The sequence below is a fragment of the Rhopalosiphum maidis genome, chromosome 2, assembly GCF_003676215.2.
Source record: "Rhopalosiphum maidis isolate BTI-1 chromosome 2, ASM367621v3, whole genome shotgun sequence".
Classification (NCBI taxonomy): Eukaryota; Metazoa; Arthropoda; class Insecta; order Hemiptera; family Aphididae; genus Rhopalosiphum; species Rhopalosiphum maidis.
In genome coordinates this window covers 45,285,864-45,306,064 of record NC_040878.1, presented here as the reverse complement: position 1 = coordinate 45,306,064, position 20,201 = coordinate 45,285,864, and the positions used below count along the sequence as shown (strand labels likewise).

At 25.3% G+C, this 20,201-nt stretch overlaps 2 protein-coding genes and 1 long non-coding RNA gene across 4 annotated transcripts; 2 read left to right on the top strand and 1 right to left on the bottom strand.

Annotated features, from left to right (window-relative positions):
- Positions 1-306: 306 nt before the first annotated feature.
- Positions 307-7,760, bottom strand: LOC113554584 (peptide transporter family 1-like). Its single transcript, XM_026958493.1, has 15 exons — positions 7,682-7,760; positions 6,577-6,718; positions 5,736-5,822; positions 4,965-5,299; positions 4,749-4,855; positions 4,453-4,626; positions 4,136-4,384; positions 3,803-4,027; positions 2,987-3,099; positions 2,762-2,917; positions 2,280-2,403; positions 1,265-1,393; positions 657-764; positions 444-579; positions 307-347 (listed from the first exon to the last, which is right to left on the bottom strand). The coding sequence occupies exons 1-15, from the start codon at positions 7,758-7,760 to the stop codon at positions 307-309; spliced, it is 2,205 nt and encodes a 734-aa protein (XP_026814294.1).
- LOC113554585 lies at positions 1,043-3,465 on the top strand. Its single transcript, XR_003405283.1, has 3 exons — positions 1,043-1,116; positions 1,275-1,335; positions 3,375-3,465. It is a non-coding gene; the product is annotated as an uncharacterized LOC113554585 (long non-coding RNA).
- Positions 7,761-9,454: 1,694 nt separating the features above from the next.
- On the top strand, positions 9,455-17,806 carry LOC113554301 (ABC transporter G family member 23-like). 2 transcript variants are annotated; one of them, XM_026958081.1, is made up of 15 exons: positions 9,455-9,640; positions 10,373-10,505; positions 10,589-10,743; positions 11,446-11,553; positions 11,642-11,732; positions 12,129-12,254; positions 14,182-14,315; positions 14,378-14,597; positions 14,659-14,830; positions 14,932-15,047; positions 15,126-15,193; positions 15,516-15,604; positions 15,683-15,862; positions 17,388-17,474; positions 17,574-17,806. In XM_026958081.1, exons 1-15 carry the CDS (start codon positions 9,507-9,509, stop codon positions 17,804-17,806), a joined length of 2,046 nt encoding a protein of 681 aa, XP_026813882.1. In that variant the 5' UTR covers positions 9,455-9,506. The 2 variants fall into 2 exon arrangements, with proteins under 2 accessions (XP_026813882.1, XP_026813883.1); XM_026958082.1 differs by having other exon boundaries at positions 17,388-17,496; positions 17,574-17,787.
- Positions 17,807-20,201: the final 2,395 nt, after the last annotated feature.

Here is a 20,201-nt window from a genome sequence, read left to right as displayed (position 1 = left end):
TGGTTGATGTAAGCTTTTACGTTAGGACCGTTAAGTACCTGTAATATATTAACACCGTACAATATTTAAATTATTATACAAACAAAAATATTTTCACATAATTTCATTAATGTTCAAATTTGAAATGCGTTCATTACGCTTTTAATTGTTATCGCTGTTCCGAGAATTTTGATTTTAAACAACCGTATATCAACCAATAATATTGCATCGAACCTAACATGCTATAGTTTATTACAGTTATATACAATTTTAGGTTCAATACAATATTAATTACTGATGATTGCCTTAAATATGATTTCTTCATTTTCAGAACGATAGTTGATAACTCTCCTTTTTTAATAACATCACTGCAAATACACAAATATAAAATAAGTACATATAGTTAATGATGAGTTGTGGAATGTTTGTTTTTCGATTAATCGTAATAAGACAGAGGGTATTACCTAAATTCGCGTTATCTCTATCGTTTTCATTTTCCGTTTCTTTTTTGTAATATAATTTTTCGTACGTGTTACTTAACTTGTTAGTGACGATTATCGTTAAAAGTGCAATGAAAGCAAACATAAAAAACATGTTGGACTGGTTTTAAAACATACTTGACATATTATTGTTGTCTCGTGAGTATAAATTAAAGGATATAAAAATTGATTACTTACTTTCTTTTCAAACGTTACAAATTTGTTGATAAAAATTACAGTTAAATTCCCGAGGGCCACGCAAAAATACCACATAGATATTGACACAGTTTTCATTGATTCAGGAGTCTGAAAAAAAGCTCGGTAAATACAAATATATTTGTTTAGTAAATGCAAAAGAGCAATGGAGGCGCAAAAAAAAAACAACTAGGTTTGTGGACACGTTTTTCCATACACTCCGTCGGCCTTCCCAGAAATAAATACGAAGCTGAATCAATATTTGTAAAGGGTCGAGTATTTAAAAATTTAAATACAACATATGACAACTAATGTAAACTTATGCAACGTCCATTCTATATTACAAATAGACGATTTTAACTTTTGTTCCTGGTAGTTCACTAGTAGTTGTTATCTTATAAGCAAATCATCAAAACAGGAAAAAAAACAAGAACTAACAAGTCCTTTGCCCTCTTAAAAATTGGTACTATTATTGATTTGTCTTTATTTAACACTGTTGATTGATGTTTTTGTAATTAAAAATTGTTTATTATGCGTGTAATAGTTATGTTACATACTTACATACTAAATTGAAATTGATTTAACTTTTTTTTAAACTTATTATTATTTACTTCTGAAAAGGAAAACGATAATCCAGTCATTGTAAACAGTGTTTCGCCAAATGTCATACAAACAAATTGAGGTAATAACCACTCTTTACTTAAAACATGAGTTTGTAAAACCGCATTCGATTTGAATTTCTAAAAATATTATATTGTGATTAAAATATATATTGATAGTCATAGTGAAATTGGACCAAAAGGTTATAAATAAAGACCGGATTTATATGCATTTAAAATTTTAAAATATGTAATTAAAAAGTTTCAAAAATGCACATAGAAAGTACAAAATGTGCAAAATAATTGTTATTATGAGATACACCTAGATATTTATTAATTGTAAAATTATAAAATTTAAACATTAATGTTGGAAAAAATATTATAATTTTATTATAACTACAATATTATATATACAATATATTTTATGATTGTAATGAAAAAATAGATAATTTATTCGTTATTGGAAAAACAGTAAGTAACAATAATATGTCAATCCATTTTTAAGTGATGGTTATTTTGAACTTGGATACTTAGACATTCTAAAGTAACTAAAACAAACACAATGTTATGTAAAATGAACACGTTTTTATATAATACGTTGACTATTGTCGAATGTACACTTCGAACAACAGTCGTCGGTCTGCCAGTCTGTGTTCTATAATATTGACAAATGACAATAAGTCGATAATAAAATATTCGATATGAAAATCAATATGCAATGAATAGGTAAAAATAAATAATAAGTAATAATGATCTACAGAAAAGTATAATTATATTTTTAAAAATATTTTCAATTTTTGAGTTGTGGACCAAATGTATAGAATAATTGTATATAAAATTATAAAACTAAATCAAAACATTTAAAATGTATACGTAATATGTAAAAATATGCAAAATAAAAATTTGTATTATTATTTATTTTTGTATGATTGATGTAAATCTATTTACTGCATGCAATTGCTTATAAAAATATGAATGTGCATTATATCATGCAAAATTCGGTCTTTAGTTATAAAGGTATACATACAGAATTTATTAAATTATTATCATATTCATTTCTGTATATGTAAATAGAATTGGTTCCAAATTTTAAGACGTTCATTGCTATCGGTTTTTGTTTTTTATCCGTATAATGTATCGTCAGTGTATACCTTAAAATTGTATTTATAAAATGTTTAAAAATTATTTGTAGCTATTCATAAGTATATACAGTTTTTTAAACTAACTATAATAATTAATAATGTTAAGATCTACGACCTACACAGTTTTATAGAAATGGTACTTGCCACTTGTTCGATACTATAATAAGTTAGCAACATTGAAAAGTAAATGAGTAATAGTGTATTATCAAAATTCTATGATAATTACAGTTGTCATACTTTTTTCAACGTTTGGTGAAATATTTAAGAATTTAATAATTAATTTTATTTAATTGATAAAAGCTTTTATTATCAGTTCTAATTTTCTTTTTTTTTATTTATTAAAACTATATAGTTTTAGTATACTTACAAACCAGAAGGAATTTTCAAAATTGTTTTATTTTGAAATTGAGAAATGGGAAGTGATTCCTCGAAAATTGTTATCTTATTATTAGATGTAGACTCGAGTGTAAGATTTTTGATGCGTAACCATATTCTGCCATCTTCATTTGATGGGACAATTATACTAATACAAAACAGATTACACCAATGAAAAATATTAGTTTTTTTTATAAATAACCATATAGAATTTTACTGTATCATGTATGGATGCTTTTTTTCCGAAGTCATGTACAAATTTTCTGGCACAAGCACTGCTGAAGGCAAATTAATTAAACTATTTTCCATTACTAATAATACAATTGACTTCTAAAAATATTACACACGAATGAACAAAATAATAATAATTATTATTATTATTAGTTAAATCGAATTTCAAGATTTATATATTTTCTGTTATGAAAAGGGATTATTTTAAAGGTAGCTAAGCATTAAAAAAATATATATATTTATTATTTTAATTTTTATACCTATTTTACTTTTTTGAATAACAAAATTTTTTTAAACTACTCATTCTTAAGGAGAAAATTTTTCTGAGAATTGTTATTTATATATATTTAGTTAATTGGTTATACATATTTTAGATGAGCGTATTGGAATAATACCAGAGAACCAGAGAAGATAACTCAGAAAACATTGTTATACTACTTCGATTCATTGGAAAATAAAATGTATACCTATACTGCTATTCAAAAAAGTAAGAATTTAAACTTAAAAAGAAAAGAATAGTTAAAAAATAATAGTTTTTACATTCATGTTGTTTTGAATTTTTATGTGATGTAAAAAATATGTCTAAAAACATTCAAAACATTCGATATAATGAGTATTTACTATTAAAAAAAATGACTTTTGTAATCAAATAGGTTTAATCTATAGGTAGGCAAATGACATTATAGTCACTATAACATCGTTTTCAATAATGCCCTACGCTACTCTATATTTATATTATTATAATATGCAGCATTGACTATACTTTAATTTCATATTTCATATTATATCTTTTCAACCCTACTTTCACTATTCCTTTGTCATTTATAAATATTTGGCCTTTTCTTTTCGGTATTCGATATTTTATAGATTTTTTTTTCATATATTCTGGAGCTGTAATATTATGATCCAAAATAATATATCCAGTTGCGTTAAATTTTTGTGAGCCTAAATTTGATATCCATATGTTTGCTATATGTTCTTTTGTGTATGCGTTTGTATTATGTATATTTCTATCTTGAATATTCCCCTGTAACGTAGTAGAACTAAAATTATGTATTATTGGCTAAATAAAAAAAATATAATTTGGCAATATAGTTTTTCAGAATATACGTTCACCTATACGTAATTTACACACCTCTAAACATTTTTCTAGACATCCGGCAAAAATAAATGCTATACCAGCTATACCACCACCAAGCAACATTCGTTTTAGAGGATACTTAAATAGTTTATGGCTCTTCAAATAGGGATAAACTATACGGTCCATAAATGGAATAGTAAACAGCACGAGCAAGGGATTTACCACTTGTAGCATGTACACTGTAAATGGTATGCCAAGTAAATGGTCGCTTGTCCGCGATGCTTGAAAAATCCAAGTTGTGTGCTTAATAAATATATAGGAAGCTTATAAAATCAATATGAATACAAATTACACGTATTTTTATTATTAACTTGTTGGTCGAATAAGCTCCAAAATACCGATAAAGGTATATAAAGACAAAGTATGTGTAACGTTTTCTTCGTGTCATTTATGATTTCGTTTGAAAATGAATCTTTTGCTAATTCTAACCAATGTTTATTTTTTTTCTCATCGCAGCGTGATGTTAATCGTTTCCACAAAGAAAGCTGTGGGAATGATACACAATATACTACATTGTAGTGATTATTATCATTGGATATGAGTATTGAAAATTAATATATTTTTTTTTTATTAAATTAAATGAAAATAGTCCAAAAAGTATACTCACTAAAATACATTTTATCATTTTAGGTAGAATATTAGTAAGATATTTTTTGAAGAAGTAGTAAGGGCTTCCGCAAACAAATACGCCTAAAATTTGAATAATAAAGGATACTATACATATTTTGACATCTCGCCACCTAAATCATATTTTAATCATTTAAAATTAAATAGGTAGGTATATATTATCTATACCGATCACTACCTTTTTAATTTTTTAAACTCAATTTAAGCAGGTTATGATTTAAAGCACAATAGGCTCTATGTTTACTTATTGAGATTGCCATCGTGATGACCACCATTCCAAATCTCATAGAATATTCGTTGATACTATGTCCATTGTACAACAAAATTTTGTTCATGATTGGCGAAGTAATCATTCCGAATAACACGCCTAAGTGTATGGAAAAGTAGAACGTACTGAAGAATCCGTGTACCTGTGTTGAGGTTACGTTTTGATTATTTCCGATGAGCTGATCCACGCCAAATGCTGCGATACAGCATTTTATACCACCCACACCAATCGAAACAAAAACCAGACCGTACAGTGTCGTGAAGCTAAAGGATTGAATTACGTTTATAATTGATCGATTGACCGAGTATAATAAGTTTTAATTCAACAATTATACTGTAGACGGGATTTATTTACATATTATTGTTTATAAAACTCATTGAATGGAATTTGTCGGTCTTTAAGGTTTTTTTTTATGATGGTAAACAAGTATAATAATAATCATTACAATCGATTTAAAATGTGTCAAGTCACTTAAATTTAACAGTGTTTTTTTTATATACTCTATATAATTTTATTTTGAAAAAAGTTGAATGAAAAACTATGTAAATATACTATAACGATTAAAAATTATGACATTCCATTAATATAGCACGTTAAAATTATAAATACATATGAGTTTATAATATATATATATATACTTGATTGCGTAGCTGTAAGCATATTAATATTTTTTTTAATAACATTAATTTTTGTATTTACTTTAATACAGAATTCTTGGTTTGTACAGTTGACCAAAATAAGATCAATATTCCAATCCAATATACAATTGAAAATGTGAGGATGGATCTAAAATACAAAAATATTTATCTGTATTATATATCTATGTTATTAAAATACTTAATTTTAGTAAGATAGGAAATAAAGTAAACAATCATATTTAAAAACTATTGTTCGTTAAATTTTAGTTTATTCTCGTGTAGTTATAGTAGTTATAAGTAACACAAAATAATTAGGTTAATAAAGATATTTGGGTATAATTACTAAATAAATAATATATTAAATCTCAAAAATAAACAATTAAAAGGACACAAACCCACATGTGTTGTAAATATGTTTGTAAGAAAGTAGGAAATGTACCTACAATATAGACAAGTTGAACAGAACAAATATTGTGAAGTTGGTTTAATATTAGAGTGCAAATAATTTCAGAGTCTTTTTTTTATCAATATAATCTATATTATATTTAACAATATAATCTATATGGGTTTATTGGTTTTTAGGATATTTACATTTTTAAATGAGTTACGAGTATTTTAAAATAAATGTTAGGTATATTTTACATAATCTGAATTCGTTTAAGGATCAATGTCAAAATACAGTTAATGGTATTACTTTAAGGTGGATAATAGTTTAATTTACATTAATATTAAAACAAATTAAGTAGGTAGTTACCAGGTACACAGAATTGGTTATGCTGAACGCAAATTTGCTTTATTAAACGTTTTTAAGAAAGATACAACATATGCGGATAGCGGATGTAAAAAACTATTAATAACTTAGTTTTTGTATTAAATTATTGGTAATATTAGAATTTACTTACTTATATTTACCGTAATTACTATTTCCTACTAACCCTCCTATTATGGCTGACATATAACAAAGCATCATAAATACATGATAAATGTCAACTGATTGTCTTTCGCTGTACAACAAATGATCTCGGATGTAAAATGATAGTACTGCTGTAGTAATAAATCACGAATTTCAAGTTTTGACCAGAGGCATGGAATGTATAAATTGTTTTATAGTTTTTTTTATAAACAAGCACATAATTTTTCATTTTTTTGTGAAAATGATTTTTGTTTAAAAGAAAGGATGGTAGTTTACAAATTATCCTACTTTTATTCTTATAAACAAATAAACAACTACCACTAATTTTATTAATAGTTTTTATTTTCAAAAAAAAACATTATCATTGATCATTGTAACATACTTATAACAAAACAATGTTTTATAACAATATACAATCTAATATGAAAATATTTTTGTATCTTGTTAGGGGATCAGTTTCAAGCTACTATTCCTGGATGTGCTACCGCACAAGGTTAAATAACTTTAAAACTAGTTGTTAGAATTTCTATTTAAAAATATTAAAATGTTCAAAAAAATAATTTAATTACTAATTTATATAAAATAATAATAAATATTTTATAAAATAAGTTGGTATAGTCATTAGACACGCCTTAAATTGTAAGAGAAATCCAAGTATTTGAAAACGGTGTATTTTGAGTATATACCTAATTAAAAAGTCCAAAAATCAGAATTTTTATAAATTTATTATTAAAGGGAAAAAATAAGGATGAGCATGCTTAGTGTATCATTCCGTAGATAATAATGTTTTAGTTTTAGTGCATTTTTTATTTCAAGACAATGAAAATATTATTTCTTATTTTTTGGATTTATTTTACTACAATTTGTTATATGAAAAAATAAAGATTTAGAAAAATGGTCTGTTAACACTACATTAAACTAAGTTATGCTTCACATACAATAATATTGTATAATTAATCTTTTAAATTAAAAAAAAAAAAAACGAATAGAAAATTGCAGTGTTATGAAGAAAGACGAGCGGCTAACAACGTCTAGACACTGTATATCCCGTCTGTAATTTTTAGTGTTTATGTTGTATACATTGTTTTACTTACATCGAAGGCTCGAAAAAGAAAATCGTTCCAGAAACTCCATTATAACGACAAAATACATACGCAATGGATAATTGTTCATGATTTTATTATAAGTACCTAAATTAATATTTTACAATTAATATTGATTACAGCAAACTTGTTTTATAATTCAGATTGGAAAATAATTAGACAACAATACAAACTAAAAACAATACTCCATGACAACATATTAAAAATATATAATTATTGAATAAAGACTATGTTGAAATTCATATCAAACGATTATTCGTGGTAGGTTCAGAATTTTCGTGTACTTTTGTCTGAAAAAAACATAATTATGGTTCAATTGAAAAAAAGTAAATTCACTATACTTTTCTCTTTAACTTGGAAAAAAAAATTGAGTGTAATGAAATATCATTGAATTATTTATTGTCGGCGAGGCTTCGTTTTTGCCATAAAAAGTTATAAAACTATAAGAGCTTATACATTATTTATATTTAAATAAGTACCATAGGTCTTATATAATAATATTATTTAAATAGATATGTAATATGTGCGTGAAAGGTTATTTCGTAAAAAAATATAGAAAAATATTAGGTATTCAATGGCTTTAAATACATATTCTGTGAGGTAGCTTAATATACTTTTATTTTTACTGAAAACAGAAAAATGTGTTATTAGAACTTATGCAGTCATATAGTTTATATTTATAAGCTTTATTACCTATTATTTATTTTTAAATAGAAAAAATTTGCAAAATAAGCATTTCAAAGAAAAATTGTTCAGTTTTTGGAAAAAAAAAATAGTTTGATTACTGTGATAGGTAACGTATTTTAATATTTTTAGGTAAAAAGTTGAAATTTCACAATCGTGTTTTACCCAACTATTATTTGTGATTAAAATCAAAATTTACTTTTTTAACCGTCAATATTAATTTATAACATTTGAAATTTTAAAAACGCTCAATATACATTTCAAATTATACGTACGACGCTCAATATTAAGTAGAAGATATAATAATAAATAAGTAGGCACATAATAGGTCAAACAATAAAAACATACCTAATATATTTAAAAAAACTTTTTAATATTCAATTTGAATAATTATAAATTACTCTTGTAATTATGAATCTATACCTATTGCATTGCAATTTAGATAATTATAGACCAGCAGGTCAATTTTAACAGTTTTATTAATTTTTATATTATGCATAGGTAATTACAATAGTGGTTTAAAACAAAATGTAATGTTATATTATTATAGGCATTCGTGGTTCATGATTATTAGCCTAAGGTTTTGTAAAATATGTTTACTGTACTGATAGGCGTCTCCTTGGATATAATATGAAATGAATTACTATGTCTAAGACGTCAATAATGATGTTTTTCTTTTAATAATAAATATTTTAATTTGAAATTAATTCAATTTCCACACAACTTTTGGAATGGATTCAATATAATATAATAAGTTATATTTAATAAAAATTATTTCAACCTTGATCATGATTAAATACTATATATGCGATTATTATAAATATTATAATTTTATTAATAAATAGGAAATGTTGTAAATAATAACCGATGTATATTATATTACTCTAATATAGTTAATTGGTAACAAATTTTATCATTTCTATACTGTTTCCTTGATAAGTATCTCTAAAATATATAATTATAACACGCATCATCTACTCAAATAATATGGTCCTTGAAAAATATATAAACCTACTATTTTTGTGGTTTATTATGATTGGAGTTTCAGTTAAAAACTATTTGTACTCACATAAACTTTTTTTGTGGGTTTTGAAAAAGTAATTCCTATAATATAATATATTATATTTTAAAAATGTCTTTTGAAGTTTTAAACGGTTGTGGAAGCACAGTTGGAGATAAATCAATAATTGTGCAAGATGCTTTCAAACGTTATTCAGACATCATTAGTATGGAAGGTTTAAATATGTCTGTATCCACGGGAATAATGTACGTATTTAGAAAATGTATAAATTGCTTTCTATCGTTTTAGACTCCAAGATTCTATGGTTTGGTGTAAGAAAGGTTAATAACACTTTTTAGTAACATTTTCATATGATATTATTGCCAGTTTAAACAGTTTTGAAAAACTGATATTATTCGCATTGGACGTTTCGATTTTAATAGACATTTATTGCTTACTTTGATCTCATTAAAACACCAAGCCACAAACTATTGATTAAAAATGATGTTATTTGCATGTGTACATTTTTTCGTGAATAACTTTGACAAAATTCCGTAGAACTGTCGATTTTGACTACTTCGAAGAGGTATTTTTTTCGTTTGTTTTCATAGGAGTATAGAAAAATATTAACCTAACCACTTGTAAAAAGAATATCGAATTAAACATATTATAACAACTGTGATTATAAACTTCTAATCGAAATCCATTAAGAACCATTAGTTGTGATGTAACGACTTATCGTTGTATTTTTAATTTTTTTACAATGATGATATTCCATATTTTTTGTCCAAAGGAGTAAAACGATATGAGTGTAACTCCGACGTCTGTGAATTTTTGAGATTTTTAAATTATTACATTTCAGTGAACTCTTTACCTCGATCCGCTGGTTAAACAAAAATAACATTTTATCGCATTATAAATATACGCTATTGGTATTTAATGGAACTTTTAAATATCAGTGACAAATATAATTATTTATTCAATGTATACATTTTTAGATACGGACTTCTGGGCCCAAGTGGTTGTGGTAAAACGACTTTGTTGAACTGCATTCTTGGTTTGACTGCATTAGATTCTGGTAAAATATATTTAAAAGCGCAACGTCACTCGGATATTAGTTACATGCCACAAGTATATTATTACGATTAGTAGGATAGTTTTCATAGTCAAAATTTGCATTGAGGAATATTGTATATTTGTTTATATTTTTATAGGACATCTCGTTGCATAATAATTTGACTGCATATCAAACTTTCATATTTTATGGAAAGTTATACGGAATAAACGAAGAAAATGTAAAAAGGAAGATTAACGAGTTAGTCCGTTTACTGAGATTACCATCGTTAAGCATACAAATTAAAAACTTAAGGTTAATATTAAAATTTATATTAATTTATATTATTAACTATCAACTATTATATGCACTAATATTTGAATAAAATAGGCCTTTTGCAATAGTTCTAAAAGTAGAAGGATTTTTTTTTTTATCCACGGGAGTATGCATTATGAATATGAATGGTATTTTTTTAGTATTTTAGAATAAGTGTCTTGAATCATACAGTCTACATTACATTGTCTTGATTGAATACTAAATAAAAATACATTGATGTTGAGCACAATTTTGTAAAAGTATACAGTAATTTCAGTTTTAAATGCTTATTTACATTTACTTTTTTGACACATCCTAAGTATAAAAACCATTCATTACTACCAATCATTGTTGGTGGTTGTTAGATTGGTTTTTTTTATTTATACATTAAGTAACGAGTTGATATTACAATCCAAGAAAATTATTTCGATATTTTCATTTATTTATCAAAACGCGTCGTGTCTTTCATACTATACAACAAAGGATTATAAGATATGCTCCGGAAGACAATAACGTATATCTTTTTTGCTTTGTATTAATTTTAAGTATACAAATGTGGAGCTTTATACAATGCACCGTAAACCGAGTGTGGAATAATACAGAGAAAGAAACGAAAATACGTTTCGCTTCATCGTGACTTACAGGAAACCACTCAAATACTATTGTCGATGTACAAAATATAATGATTTACTATAATTTTAGTGGAGGAGAAAAAAGACGATTATCGTTTGGCGTAGCGTTATTTCACGATCCCAAAATTATGATCCTCGATGAGCCCACGGTCGGTATAGATCCAGTTATAAGGCAAAGGTAATTATTTTCATTTTTCAAGTGCATTTTATTCACCACTAGACACTGATATTATAGTAGTTTTCGTTTTTGATTGTTATGTTATCAGCATTTGGAATCACCTGGTTGAGCTTTCTCTGAGAGGAAAAACTATCGTTATAACTACGCATTACGTCGAGGAGGCCATTAGAGCTGATGTGGTATTGTAATAATAATAATATTGGCTAATTCAGCGTTAAATATATTTGATTAAAAAGTAGAAAAATGTTAAAATCTATTATTCTTTTTATCATTTACTCATAGAGCTGCAGTCATAATAACATTATTATTCATTATATTACTTTAAATAGGTACCTACCTATTTTTTTAAATTTTATAGCGTTTTTTCATATCTATGTAGTAGGTAATCACTACTAATGTTGTGTTATTATCTTTCTCTATTTTAAAATTGTGCATAATTTATATATTATTCATTTCATTGACGGAAATAAGTAACAACAGTATACGGATATATTGATATTTTATTTTCTTATTGGCGTCTCCTCTTAGTGTCTATGTCATTTATATAATTAATATTGTTTTAAAACTGTTAATAGGTAGGGTTTATGCGGAATGGTGTCTTAGTAGGCGAAGATTCGCCTAATACTTTAATATTGAAACAAAATTCTTTAACATTGGAAGAAGCATTTTTATCACTCTGTTGTATACAAGAAAGTGAGAAAGTATGTAATTTATAATACGAGGCATAAGCAAACTACGCACCTGCTACTTATTGTTTGTCAAACAATCACGATTTTAAAATTGATTAAAAATACCTAATATAATTTTTTTTAATTGTATATAGCTGCAACGTTTATTATGACTTTAAAATGTTTATTTTAAACGTCGTATTTTAAATTTTTTATTTCTTATAGCTTAATATTTTCTGAGAATTAAAAAATATACAAATACTGGTGTTGGATTGATTGGATGTTTTTATATATAATTTGAAACATTGCATTCCTAATTGTTTCCAAATAAAGAGTAGTCACTTTGCTATTCTTAGATTTCTTTATTTTGTTGCTGTTTCACCTGAAATAAAACAATTCTTTGTACATTTTTAATTTTTAAAACAATTGGTTTATTTTAAATAATATAAATCAGATGTCATTATTAAATAAATAAGTTCCTCGATCCATAGATTTACTTAGAATTGAATAAAACAAGTTGCTATATTATTCAAGTGTTTAAAAATTGTTTTGTTATTGAAGTATTGTTATAATATTTTATATCGTATATATATACTCGTATATTATATATACTTTTAAAATATCATATCTAGCACTTTAACAATAATAAAATAAATAGTATTCTAGTATGTCTCGTCCAAATATATTTTAAGTAATTTGATTTCTGAAAGCTACTATTGTTTAAATTATTATGAAAATAATATCACGCATTTCGAATATTAAATGCCGTGTATAGTATTATGAACAAAAACACAACTTATAACACAAACGGTGGATACAATATAATAATGGTCAGATATTTCGATTCATATGCTTAAAAATAATCATACATTACTTTCAAGCGATTTGTACCTAGAAAACTAATATTTAATTGATAGAATTATATTTTAATTTAAATTAAATAATAATCTATAGGTAAGTATAAAAATTAATAATAAATTATTTTACATATTTTTAAAATTTGTTTTATCTTATAAATTAAGACGTATATAATATAATATATATATATATATATTATACACATATATATATATGTACAGGGTGATTCTTTTATCAAACAACACTCATTATTTCAAAAAGTATTAATGTTTTTGAAAAATTTTTTTACATAGTTTCGAGTTGTTAAAAAACAACGTTTTTATTAAAAAATTATATTTTTTATCCTTATAATTTTTTAAGTTTTTTACTTTTTTGAACGACAACATAGATTATTAATTACATATTCCAAAGTAGAATACTTTTTTGAGTATTTTGATACATGAAAATCGAATTTACGGCGAGTAGTTTATGAGTTATACGTATTTAAAGTTTAGTTGCGTGGAGTGGAGTGATACGGGGTTACCCCGCAAAATGTTTGTCCACTACTCCGCTTGACGAAACTTCAAATAAGTATAACTCATAAACTACTCACTCTAAATTCAAATTTTATGTATCAAAATATTCAGAAAATTATTCTGCTTTGGAATATGAAATTAAAACAATATGTTGTTATTCAAAAAAGTAAAAACCTTGAAAAATTATAAGGATAAAAAATATTTAAAAATATAATTTTTTAATAAAAACGTTGTTTTTTAACAACTCGAAACTATGTAAAAAATTTTTTTCAAAAACATTAATACTTTTTGAAATAATGAGTGTTGTTTGATAAAAGAATCATCTTGTATAAATATATATATATAGAATATCATTTTTAACCACGTCAAAGGCTGCATGTTAAAATGAAAAGGAAAATGCTGATCTAAATGGTTTGTTTAAAATAATATTCTTTAAGTTCTTGCGTGATGCGCGTTATAAATGCAATGGGTTCTGTATAGACGTTATATAAGTAATTGATAAAAATATATTAATTTAGCAGTATACATTTAAACATACATCTCATGATAATTAAACAATTAGTAATAATATTTAAATTACTTTACAGACTTTCAATAAATCTAAACGGGGATATTCAGCGATTCTACCATTTACTAGGAATCGATTAAAAACCGATTTCTCTTGGAGAAGATTTCGAGCTTTAACTTATAAAAATGCAGCATTTTTATACAAAGACCATACGTAATGTCTCAAATATCAATATTGATTGTTATTAATATTTTTTTTAACGTAGTTGTTTTCAGATTTTTATTCTTCACATTTGTTTTACCTCTGGTCCAAACTATTGTATATAATTTATGCGTCGGACGTAACATTCAAAATGCAAATTTGGGGGTGGTCAATGATGAAATAAATGATTGTAGCACTGATTTATATAAAAAAAAATGTTTCTTAAATGATCCAAATAATACGAAATTGAGTTGTATGTTTATCGACCATCTACGAGCATCTAATAATTATTTGGTAAATAGTGTCAAAAAATAAAAGTATTTATTTTGTTAAAAATTAACGTTATATTTTTCAGATCGACTACCCAAGTCTGAAGTCTGGCAATGTTGCTTTAAATGCCAATTTAATATGGGGCTTAATTTATTTTACTTCGAACTATACATTAACATTGAAAAATCGTCTCAATTTATTTGTTAATCGTTATGATATAGACTTTAGCTCGGTCCAGATCACGTTAGATTCAACCAGTAAATTATTAATACATAAATTAATTAAAAAAAAAAAAAATCATTAATGCAAATATGAAATTAATTATACAGAATAATTGTAGACATATTAATTATTTTAGATTATATCATGAAATTAAAAATAAAGGATGACATAACTTCAACATTTGTGAAAACATTAAATCAAGCAACTAAGTATTGTAATATAAGTGAAAAATCGTATTCTTACCCAATTTCAGTAATAAACATTAAAACATTAAATATGAATAATTCTAAAACTATTTTAAGTATATTATTATCACTATTTGGTTTACAGATTAAAAATATAAGAAATGTGAAAGTCACTGAATTTATTCATTCAGCTTCTCCAGGATTTATGGTTTTGTAAGTTTAATGAATATAAATGAGTTGATAGTTTTCTTTAAGTCGCTTGTATGATATTGTAACATATCATTCAGAAGTTTTGTTAATATAAAATTATTTTCTTTTTGTTTAAAACGTTGTGTACAATACTTTTTAATGAACAAAGGAGATGCTTCTTCAATAATATTTTATAAAGCGTTTAGTGTTGGATTTAAACCTATATTATAACATGATGGTATTTATTTTTTTAATAGTAAGGTATTGAATTTATATTGTTTTTAACTTCATGCAGCTTATATTTGTGTTTGTGTAGCATACATTTTATTATTAAATTTATGTTTAGATTAGCTTTTTATTTTCCTATGATTTTATCAACTGGATTATTGCTGTCGGAGAAGGATGAAGGAATTATGAGTCGAATAATGGTTGCAGGTAAAATTATTATAAGAAAAAGAGATGAATAAGCGAAATGGTTTTACATTTTAAATTGTATGTATTTTAATTTTAAAGGGGTAAAATTCTTAGAATTTGTTTTGTCTATAATATTTCTCCAAACAATTGTCCACATTATACAATCATCGATTGAAATATTTATTATGTATTTCGTGTTTAATAATCCAATTTCACCAGATAATTTTTGGACATTTGCAATGATTATAATGATAATTGGATACCAAGGAATGTTTGCAGGTAAATTTGAATAGACCTTTAAATATTACATAACTAATTGTATTAATTAATTTTAGGCTTATTAAAATAAATTCACGAACAATAATAAGTAAGAAAATGTAGTAAATTAGTTAAGTTCGGGGGACATTGGGTTGAATTTTTGTATATTTTAACAAATTATTGCACATCATTTTAGTTGAGTAAAAACTTTTGAAAGGTTGGGTTACCGAGTAAGTTCATTCTTGATTAGTTGACCATGAGCTTTTTTTAAATCTATAATTTATCTTTAAGGCCGGATTAAGGACCTATTGGGCCACGGGGCCGAAATTTCACATGGGCTCTTTTGACAAAACATGCTTTACAAAGCTGCTCGCTATGCTCGTAGTAAAATAAAATTTCTTGGGCTTTACTGGTTTACTTATACCTACTTATTTTTTATTCTAGTTAATTTTTAAAAAAAATTAGCTCTCTCAGCAGAACAATAAAATAAGCCACAGAAATTGTCAAACATATTTTTTAAAGAAGATAATTTCTTTTTCAACAAATGGCTAAGTAAAAGGTCAAAATATTATTATTTTTTTTACCTTCTATATTATATATATTCTGCGTTTAGATTTAAAAATGTTAAGCTTTGAAAATAAAAAAAAATTCATATTTATTATTTCTTATAGCTCAATTTTAAATTAAAACATTTTAAACTAACATATATCCATGTATACCATAATAACTATAATAATTTGACTACTTTAAACTTATCATGTTGATTGCATCTGAAAAAATTATTAATTTTTTTATTTGCAGTTTGTGAAATAATCAACTGGCTTTTTTTATTTTAACACAAAAATATAATAAATAATACAATACACATTACTCAGTAGCAGTGTGAACTGTAACAATATTTAACTAAATTATTATTATTAGTTCGTAAATTATTTTATTTTATTTTAATAAGATTTATAATTGATAAAATAATGCTAAGTCAATGTATCATAATCACCACGGGTCGCTGTAAATAGCTTACATGCATTGAGATAAGATATACAATACTAGAGCGCAAGTGGTTTATCGTGATTTTGTAGGTATTTGGTTAAGTTTTTATGGAAAAAAAATATGGTTTTTAAAAATATAGAAAAACTATTCTTTAAAATCACAGAAAAACGTGTATCAGTCACGTGTACCTCCCCCCTTTATTTGGTCTTGTTTATCTTTAACTCTTCATTATGTAATATTGTAAATTTATATAAATAGAGTCTACTAAATGTTGTGTGACAAAAATGGTGGAGATCGCGTAGGAACTAAAGTAATCTCTATGATTTTTCTCACACTAGATTTGGAAGACTTGATATTGTATATCTACATACATCACTTACACATTTATATACTTTATACATAAAATAATTTTCATCAAGAGTGTATAAATGCTCTTTTTTTATCAGCCAAACACATAAGTAATTGATAACTAATAGACATAATTATACCTAATTAGTAGGTATAATGTATACGTTTAAAATGTTCTTATGGTGATAAATAATACATTGTGTTTTAGGAATATTAGTAGCTACTGTGTCAAAAAACTACACAATGGCAACCCATATTAATATGGGAACGAATGTTCTATTTTCATGTTTATGCGGTAAGTTACGTGTATATATACTGTGAGTACTTTTAAGAAATCACTTTAGTCGAATTGTCCAGAAAAAATAGTTAAATTATTTAAATTATAATTTTATAGGACTTATTTGGCCAATGGAAAGTGCACATCCTGTTTTAAAAGCCTTCAATTGTTTCCTACCTTTGTCCATTGCATCAGAAACAATTGGAAATCTGACACTTAAAGAATGGCCTTTATATCATCCTTTAGTTCTACGTGGATTGATATTGACAATTGTATGGCTAATAGTCTTTGCAGTACCAGTATGTTTTTTTAGTTCATTAAAAAAAGACGCATGGATAAAACCAAAATAAACATTTTATAGATAAAATTAAATTTAAATAAACTATAATTTATAACTTGTTATATTTAGTTGTTCAACATAAATAATTATTTTCGTAATAATTGTTTGTGTTTTTAAAAATGTATTTACATAGCTTTGAGAAAATATTATCATACTAACATACATAATATTACACATAATAAAATATATCTACCTAAATATCGTATATTGTGTGTATTTACTTAATTAATTAATATAGTAATCATCTAATTAAATTAAAACTAATTTATTACCAACATGAAAGAATTGCATTTATTTAGTATATCTAAATACTATGAATAATATTTAGTAGGTGTGTCCTTAAAACATAATACATCAACTTGTGGTGCATAAAATAACAACGTAATTAATAAAGACGTGATGTGCATATACACAAAAATTATTTATTTACATGTATCAATAATTGAGGCTTTTTAAATTAACCATCTTCAAAAGGTTTAAACTTGTTAACCTAAAAGGTTTCGAAATTAAATTTCTTGTAGGCTGTAGCTATTATGTAATCACTAAATCATGACGGCATATCGTTATTTAGCATAGTATCTATTTTCGCGTGAGAAAGCAATTCAAATATCTACAGGTACCGCGTGTGTCCGTATGCATACAGCGCCTTATTTGTAGTGGGGTCTTAACAATATCGTGTATTGTGTACATTAAAAAAGCTAACAATTTAACTATTCGTGACATATGATGTGCAAACAATTAATCATTTCAAATGCATTGACGTAACATGCGGTCAAGTGAGTTATAGCCATATACTGTTATGTCCTTGGACGTAGGTACAATAGGCAACAAGAACGAGAGTTAAAAGTCATATACATCGGAATGAGATTTTATTAAATAACGAAGATCATAATAATATAGTCAAAAATAAATGATAAATGATTGTATAAAAATGTATAATAATCGAATGTGTAAATCAAATTAATCAAATAAGATACATTGTTTATACAGATAAAAATAACACGAGACGTTTCCCAAATAAATAATAGAGAATGCAAAACTAATTTGAATTAATTTGAAATAACTGTGACGCTATCCCATAGCTTCCCGATTCCTCACGTATATTTTAGAAAGTATCAGCGCAGTTATAGTATGACTATTCTATAATAATATTACAATAACTCAACTATTTTCGTTAGACTTGTCTGGGATGAGTTTTTTAGTGCGGTTTTAAATATAGACCAGTTTAATAGCACACGCGTATTCTTTGGGAATGATAAAGTGTAAATTCCTTGGTATTTATGTCACAATAAAGTCCGAAATTCTAAAATACACTCGTATAATAATATTATATAAATTGCTATTGATACCCAGCCATGTTTCAAAAATTGTTACCCAGTACTTTTGCTGGAATAACGGCCTGATAGATGTTAATTCGACTTGCGCTTCGATTGATATGCAGTGCTTTCGTTCTAAGAAGGCTTATATAATATCTTCTATAGGTATGCAATTTATTAATTTAATGTAAGTCCAATGCATTCAGGAATTATTGCTGTTACAGTAGGCACATGTTTGGTTATAGAACAAAGAAAGCCCTTCGACAGGTAATTATTTAAGATAAATATTAATTGTAGTAGGTACGAAATTGTATGTTATATTATATATATATATACCCATAAGTTATAATACGTTGTGACTGAGAATAATGAGAATTAATAATTATTATCTACAATTAAGCGTACTTAAAAACGACAACATATTATATACCTGTCCTTTGACTTGGTCCACCCCATTACCCTATGTAACACTATTAGTACTCGACAATGAAAACCGGTTTGTCATCTCGTTGTACCGTAAAAGACTCCATGCGTACATAATCATTATAGTGATTAGTGATCATTAATCTTAATTATTAATTCCTTGATTTATTCCGTTGGAATAAAATCGATCGGAAAAATTAAATTTCACGCGGGCAAATGTAATCATTTAGTTACAAATGACTTATGGAAGTAATTTTATTGTACTATTTAACATATTACATTCTAAAGTGTTACATTTTTTGAGAGACCGCTGAAGTCATTTAATTATTAATTCGTAATGAAAACATAATAGTCCTTATTGTCGGTATTATTGTAGAATAATGTATCAAGTTAAGGCAATTGTGTATAAAATTAAAAAATCAAATTTATTCTTTTTGTAATAAAATAAAAAGTTGTTGTAATATTGTCTTTGAAAATATAATTTGAAATGTATTCGTGAATTGTAATGACAATCAAGGTTAACGATAAACATTATTTATTTTTTTATTGTGCATTATAATAAACATTTATTGCACGTCTAGTATTTAAATTAATTAAATATTAATAATTACTCATAAATTATATTTTAAGTATTATGAAATTTATTAGTAAATATGATTGAATGTT